The sequence below is a fragment of the Eschscholzia californica genome, unplaced genomic scaffold (assembly GCF_041429995.1).
Source record: "Eschscholzia californica isolate CP2 unplaced genomic scaffold, dmEscCali1.0.p SCAF_5, whole genome shotgun sequence".
NCBI classification, from domain to species: Eukaryota; Viridiplantae; Streptophyta; class Magnoliopsida; order Ranunculales; family Papaveraceae; genus Eschscholzia; species Eschscholzia californica.
The window spans coordinates 17,037,297-17,045,743 of NW_028238472.1; the positions used below are offsets into that span (position 1 = coordinate 17,037,297).

At 33.4% G+C, this 8,447-nt stretch overlaps 1 protein-coding gene across 1 annotated transcript; it reads right to left on the reverse strand.

Annotated features, from left to right (window-relative positions):
- Positions 1–880: 880 nt before the first annotated feature.
- On the reverse strand, positions 881–3,031 carry LOC147537521 (putative glucan endo-1,3-beta-glucosidase GVI). Its single transcript, XM_086639074.1, has 2 exons — positions 2,942–3,031; positions 881–1,943 (listed from the first exon to the last, which is right to left on the reverse strand). The coding sequence occupies exons 1-2, from the start codon at positions 3,006–3,008 to the stop codon at positions 982–984; spliced, it is 1,029 nt and encodes a 342-aa protein (XP_086495200.1). The 5' UTR covers positions 3,009–3,031; the 3' UTR covers positions 881–981.
- Between the last annotated feature and the right edge of the window lie 5,416 nt (positions 3,032–8,447).

Genomic DNA, 8,447 nt, shown 5'->3' on the forward strand with positions numbered 1-8,447 from the left:
TGAGGTCCCGCCCGGGAACTTTCAACCCGGGCTAGCTAGGCCCGACCCGGAAACTGGCCCGGCCCGGACAGGGCCGTCCCGGCCGTTATAACATCACTACATCATCCCATCCGATACTTTGTCATTACCCTTCAAACCTGTATAAGCATATCAGCTTTGCGATAAAGGACAAATTCTTTTACAGTTTCACTGAATTACTTCATTTGACCTGCAATGTTTGACTGTCTTGAGTGTAAGAGTGTCTTTTTCTAGAAAGACCAAAACGAGAGTTTACGTGGTCAATTTTCTTGAGATACCTAGATAATCACTTTTTAACATCATCAAAACTAGCTACCGATCTAGAATTTTGAGCAAGGGGAGGCTAAATCATAAACAAACTTACTGCAAAATTTCATCAAACTTTTGGTTTTCAACAATATTAGTTTTTCTACCACAATTTTGACCTGCAATAGTTGATTACTTGTAATATCTATGTCCCGAAATATATATTTATTAGTTTATATTTGACTACTGATCATGAAAGAATCTCCCTTGTTTGTCATAGAAACTTAAGAGATCATGCCATTGAAGATAGGTATTTGGAAAATCACTTGCGCCCCACCATACTTGTTGGACTTAAAACGCACAAAAATGATGAAACCCAAGTTATACTCACAAGAAATGAAATGAAAGTTTGAATTCAAAACATAAAGTTGGAGAAACTTCATTGGCAATGGACCAGCCACAATCTCCAATTACTTTTTCTTTAGAGGTAACAATTTGTTCCAATTACAAACTTAAACTAGAGTAAAATTTTTGGAGCCCACTTTAGTGGGATGTTAACATGTAGAAACAGAAAAGTAAAAGTGAAATTGCAAACATGAGAAAGAAAAATCAAATGGAGACTAAATCACGTATAATTAAAAGTTTGAACGTAAAAAAATAATTGTCATAGCATTATAATAGCTGACGACAAACGTACAATGAAATAATCTTTCTTTCTTAATTAAAATGTGAAAAATCAACATGATAAACTTCAGTTAAATCTCCATAATACAAACCAAAATGTTGTTGTACTCCAGAAGGTTTGAGATTCTCATTAAACAAAGAAAATAAATAAGTCTCAAGTTCTTTGTTAGGTCTCTTTGGTGTACCATGCTTTTCTGCTAGATGAGCGATTAAGTTATTATGATAAGTCATAGCATTACTAATGTTTGCGATTCTTTCGTCACCCGCCCATGGCCAACCTGTTTCCGATACGACAATATCAACTCCCATTCCACCAGTACATTTCTCTGCAGCTGAATGCACTGCATCAACCATGGCATCAAACAAATTTGTATACCCTAATGGACCATCCTTAACAACAACTCCACTAGACCTGAAAAGTGCATAGTCTAAACTTATATCTTTAGGGTTACTAGCATATGCAAAGTAAGGGTAAACATTGACTAATAAGGGATATCCGGAGAGTGATAAAAACTCTACTACGGGAGTCAAATAATCAGCTGTCTCTTCAGTAAATTGACCAGCAGAAGGTGGATATGATACTTCTAAACTTGTCATGGCAATGGTGGTCGTCACCGGAATATTAAGCCCAGCCTGCTCAACAGCATCGTCGAGGTTGATAATAGCTTCAAGAAGGAATTTCGAACCTTCAGACGGAATCACTGCGTCACAAACTGATATGCATCTGAACAGAACGGTATCTGCATAGGGAACAATGTGATCTTCAACCCATGATTTGGCGAATGACTTATCGAGTGCAAATGCTCGAAGATTGTTATCATGTGCTCCAACAATGACTTCGATTCCAGAATTTTCAAGACATTTTAAGACATATGAGTTTACATCGAATATTCGAATTCTTTCGATACTTCTTGCTTTGACTAGGCTCATTGCTACGTCAGAGGACGGAAGATTATCACCCATCGTACCGTAAGTTACACCAACTTTCAGAGCTTCTGCATACAAAAATAGAAACAAATGATTGAGATTTGATTTTTCTTGACTAGTGAAGCAATGGCCATTGTTAAGCAAATTCAAAAAGATAAGGTAATGAATTATGGTCCCTCCTTATAATAAAAAGACTCCTAGTTAAAATATGATTTCAATTATTCCTTATCTGGGAAAAAAAACGAAGTTTCTATTTTTTCAAGCCTAAAAAGGAAACGTAAACCTCTCTATCTATCATTATTAAAGGGAATGAAAGGGAAGAGATTATTCACAAGAACTTCCAGAACAAAGAGAAGTCAGAGAAAGAGAGATTTCTGAAGTGGTTCTTTCAAGAGAGATTGAAAGAGAAGAATATTGGTTTGAAGAAAAGAAGATTATTAATCTTGTGAAACAATTTAGTTCGTGGTTATCTTCTTCAGCCTTTGGTAATCTAGGATTTGTTCAAATCCTAAGGAGTAAGAGATTTCTATTTCTTTGTTCAGTTTATCTACCAAAGTTTTGGTGAAGAGTTGTTATCCAAGAGTGTTTCTACACATCTTGAAGAGTTGGTTAATCCTCTATTTGTTTAGGGAATGATTGTTATCCAAGAGTTTTTCTACACATCTTGAACAATTGGTTTATCCACCATAGGTTTGGTGAAGAATTGTGTAACCCATTATTTAATCATAGTGGAAGATTTCTGGACTAGGTCCCGTGGTTTTTTACCTTCTATCTTGGAGGGATTTTTTGCCATGTTAAATTATCTTGGTGTCTCTATTTTTACATTCACGACGTTTATCTTCATATTCCTGAACAAGTTAATTAGGTTATTTTTCCTAACAGTCAAATCCATAAGTTTTTGATGCAAAAAAGTTGTGGGTTAAATCTACTTCAAAAAAACTTTATATTGATTATTAAGTAGTAAGATTTCTAGCTATCAGATGTTTGCAAATAAACAAAAAAAGAATGAGCTAATCGAAAATTCAAGTGAAAACAATAAAAGGCGAAAAATTGTTAAAAGCCTTACCTGTATTAGTGAAGGATTGAATGAAGAATAGTATAAAAGAAGAAAACAATGCAAGAGTGAAACCCATTTTGCTGCTCGAAAATAACAATCCTGGGTGGGCAAACCACAATGCAATCTGGGATTTATATAGGTAAATTTCAACAACAAAAAGATTTATATAGATAAAACAAATAACTAGCAAAAAAGGTATAAAATTAAACACAGATATTTAGGGCATATAATATAAGTAGTTTTATTGATTATTAATGCAATTTTCTTCACATTTCAAACTTATTGATGATATAAGATTGCAAGCAATAATTTTGCTAGCGCTTTTCTATTTTTGTTTCGTGTCCATCTAGATTGTAATGATATATTTGTCCAATTGTCCTTTTTTCCAATTTTCCTAAAGTGTGTCCTGTTGTGCTTTTTTTTCTTTTTATTTAGGGTCCATTTAGAATTGAGAAATGCTGTCTCCGGCCAGAGTTCTAGAGTCCAGCCCTAAACCCGAGCGACCCAATTACCGAATGGCGTATGTCGCGTGAAAAAGTTTCAAATTTTCGGATGTTTCAAGTTTAGTCCTTAAAACTCGCGCGTTTAGAGACCAATCCCTCTGTGACTCAGATCTGGACCGTTGGTTCTTTCAACGGTCCAGATCTAAATATCGATGAAACCCCCCTAAACGACTTCTCTCGACTGAAGTAGCACATCTCCCTCTCTCTCTCTCTCTAAAAAACCAGTCTGAGTTCTTCAACATTCCTATCAAATTTCTCAAAGGTAAAGACTATAACTTTTGTTTATCAATTTGGGTTTCTCCATACATTCTTCATTTCCTTGTTAAGAATTGAAGAAGGGAATGATAAACGAGAACATTGCCAGCGTCGGTCCTAAGTTTTTGGTGGCCCGAGGTTAGTAAAGAAAATGTGGCTCTTATACTATGTGCAGATCAAAATTTGTATTTGTTGTAGAAACAATATAAGAATCGTAAATATTGTCTTTATATATACAAAGCAATGTACTAATAATCACAATCACTTGAATGTTGTTTTCTGTAGAATTTTTATGCAAAAACATTGATGATTGTTGAAATCAAAATTTTCAGTAAGTTTTTTCTCAATTGACAATATATCTAAATAATTAAACTTTCTTGTGGCATAGTAGATTGAACATAAGATTTAAGCAACTTCAACTTGGAGAATCTACTTTCTGCATATGAGACGGTAACATGTATAGTTTAAAAAAAATTGTAAGCAATCCCTGCATTTGGGTAAATCCTTCCATATCTATGAAAATTTTGACACTTCAGTCGGTTTTTTATCTTTCCCGTTACAATACGTTTCATTACTTTCAGTTCCTTAAACAAGTCAAGTTCATCTCTGTCATATTATAACATGCTATGCTTTAGACAAATTAAAAACACACATGAATCTCTTAAATCACTATCAGATTTTAACTTTAAGAAATTGAATATACGAGCAACGTCCTATCACTTATCACCATCAATAACAAAACGTCTCATAATTTGATCAATGATGTCCCAAGGTCCGATATTTAAACTGACTATTGTTTGTTTTTTTACTTGAGAAACTTATCTATGCCTATATTAGGGAGAAATAAAAAAAAACTTATTACATGATAAAATGATTAATCTACAAATAAAATTCATAACATATTACATAAAAAGGAACAAAATAAATTTCAATTGTTAAATAAAGAAATAAAAATCTCTCTCTCAATAAAATAATGACTAATTTAAGAGAAAAGAAACAAAATAAATTTCAAGGGCTAAAAATAGAAATTAAAATCTCTCTCTCAATAAAATAATAACTAATTTAAGAGAAAAGAAACAAAATAAATTTCAAGTGCTAAAAATAGAAATTAAAATCTCTCTCTCAATAAAATAATAACTAATTTAAGAGAAAAGAAACAAAAAAGTAATACAAAAAAATAATAACTAATAACAATCTCTCTCTCTCTCTCTCAATAGAATATCTATTATATAAAACAGAATGGAAAACGATGACTGGGAGAAACATCCCTTTTTAATAAAGGATATTGTCTAGAAGCCCTTCTCAAAATTTAAAATATAGTCATTCGTAGAAATAAAATTACCTATTTAAAAAACAATAATCCTTTCCTTCTTAGAAATAAAAATTCTAATTTAAGAAAAAAAGAAACAAAATAAATTTCAGGAGTTAAAAAAAGAAATTAATATATCTTCCTCTTAATAAAATAATAACTAATTTAAGAGAAAAGAAACAAAAAGATAATAACTAATAAAAATTGCAATAAAAAATAATACGTTTCAATAAAAGTTACCTATTTAAAAAATAATAATCCTTTCCTTCTTAGAAATAAAAATTCTAATGTAAGAAAAAAAGAAATAAAATAAATTTCAAGGGTTAAAAAAAGAAATAAAAAACTCTCTCTTTCTCTTAATAACTAATTTAAGAGAAAAGAAACAAAAAAATAATAACTAATAAAAATTGCAATAAAAAATAATACGTTTCAATAAAAGTTACCTATTTAAAAAATAATAATCCTTTCCTTCTTAGAAATAAAAATTCTAATGTAAGAAAAAAAGAAATAAAATAAATTTCAAGGGTTAAAAAAAGAAATAAAAATCTCTCTCTTTCTCTCAATAAAATAATAACTAATTTAAGAGAAAATAAACAAAAAAATAATAACTAATAAAAATCTATCTCCCTCAATAAAATAATAACTAATTAAAATCTCTCTCAAGTGTCCGTGCCCTAGGGCACGGGATATACCCTAGTAACAATAAATTTCGTAACATTTGATTGATACAAGTGTCTGTGCCCTAGGGCACGGGATATACCCTAGTATTACATATTTACACATATAACATACCAAAGAATTCAATGATCATGAATTGGGCGTTAGTTTGTTGGATCATCGATTTACATGGACAATGACACCAATAAGTTTGAGCGTTTAAGGCTTTATTGTTGTTTTCCAGTTATGTTAAAACAATTACATCAATGAATCAAATAACTCATAAATAGATTCTTTTACATGAATTAGGGTTTTAAGAGATCATGAATTAGGTATTTTATTATTGGCGATTCTATTGGCACCGGGCCAAACGGTTGTAGGCAGGTGGCCATCTCATTGACTCGGGTCAATGACCATTGACCCGAGATCTCTATAAGCACTCGGTCAACTAACCTGGGTGAAGTTCACCTCCATTTTCTTTTATCTTCTTCTTCTTCCGAGACAAAATTCATTTTTCTTCCAAAACAAAACCCTAGGTAAGAATGCGCTACTACCGATAATTTCCGGTAACGGCACCAACACCTACCGGCGACAACTCAAATAAACGGATTAATCAATCTGAGTGAGATATTCACCATTGATATCATATTTTATATCGTATTTTTAAAAGAAGTCAACCATGGAAGAAGGGGGTTCCAAAAATATGAGTTATACATCGTTCCGAACTCTTCAACCTATTTCTGGGCAAGGAGAAGTTTCTCATGAGGTATACAACCATTCCCCATCTCATTAGTTCATGCTTGAGTACGCGTTATATAGTTTGGTTAATTTTTTTTTTCAATGTAGGTTACATGAACGAACTAAACAAGTCCGGGGTCTTTCACATCATAACTGATCCCCTAATCTATTTATTGTGAAGGACCCCATACTGGGTAGTCCGTCTGGATGTGGTAAACTGAATTCTGTAAATTTTTCCACTTTCTAACAGATTCCGGACCTTAATATTCCCCCATTTGATTTTGAAGATCTTTTGATTGAAGATGAGTACGATGTCGAAGATGAGAATCTACGTTCAGATGATGGGTGCACATTCAGTGTTGATGTCGGCGAGTATTTTGTCTGAAGACGTTTTTCAAACTCGAGACAAGTTAATCGGATGGGCTAAAGAAATCGGGAGAAAGCATAAGCTTTGTAGTTTTGATCGACAAATCAACTAAAAAGAAAGGTGGAGAGAAACCCCAGTTAGAATTATGTTGCGAAAGAAGTGAGGCATTTTGTTCACATTAGAAGAAAGATTTGGTTCCAAAATCCCATCAACCGACCATAAAGAAAAGAAAATCGAGAACTAAAAAATGTCAATGTCCGTTTAAGCTCAAAGGAATATCGGGGGAGGGTGACACGTCAAAAGTGATAGTTGTGTCTGGAATCCACAACCATGAGTTAGCTGAAAGTCTTCTAGGTCATGCATATGCGAATAGGTTGAATACCCGATAAAAGAACTGTTGTGAAACAACTAATGTATATTGTGGTTCGAGACCATCCCAAATTATTTCTCAAATTCGTGGTTCATTCAAGGATAACACGTCAACATTGAAAACTATCTACAATGAACGGTCGAACATACATAAGGAAATTCAAGAAGGAAGAAGTCTGATGCAAAAACTGATTAAGTTGTTGGTGGAACACAATTACGTCTACCATTTTTCAAAGAACGAAGACATTTATGAGGTAACAAATCTATTTTGGTCACATCGTGACTTTATTATATTATTGAAGTTTTTTCATACCGTGTTAATGCTCGATTGTACGCATAAAACCAATCGATTTAAAAGCGCTTGAGATTGTCGGGGTAACTTCTATGTTGAAATCCTTCCTCGCTACATTATGTTTATGGATGAAGAGGTAATTAATCAGTACACATGGACCCTAAATCGTCTAAGGACGTTGTTCCCTCCCGACTTAATGACAAATATGTTTGTTATTGATCATGAAATTGCACTAATTAACGCCATTGGTGAAAAAAGTCTTTCCAAAGCTGAAAGGTTACTATGTACTTTCTAAATCGACGAGTGTGTGGTAGCAAGTATCAAAGGACATTTCAATCAAGAAGAGTTCAAAGATTTTACGACAATGTTTCGAGCTATCATGTATGATGAGACCGAACGTGGGTATGATGAGGCGGTGGAAACTTTTATAAAGTTATGGTCACACACAAATCATGTAGATGTTAGTTTCGTATAGAATACCGAGTTGGGATTGAAAGAGCGATTTGCAACTGTATGGACTAACGAAGTTATACACATAAGATATACTACAACAAAGCGCGTGGAAGGTGCTCATTCTAAATTGAGGAAGAATCTAGGTAACTCCAAAGGTTATTATGTTATATGCTGGGAATCTATTCATATTATGACGGAAACCGAGATAGGTGAAATTAAAGCATCTTTTGAGCACAGTCGTACAAAGGTGAAGGAGGCCCATCAGAGCAAGTTTATGAAAGATCTACGTGGTTATATCTCGCACGCTGCATTAGACCTTATGGTGGATGAGAACGACCATGTAAATGGGATTGACATTAATGTTCAAAATTACGTATGGTGTTTTAAGGTATGTCTATGGTCTCCCTTGTGCGCATGAGATGGTATCTTTGATGAATCAAGAACAGGTATTTCATAAGGACATCATTCACCCCCGATGGGCCAAGCTATTGATTAACTTGTCTCCAAAGATTTATAGTGATCTCCACACATCACATGGGATAGAGACACTTTATATATTGTGGGATAGACCG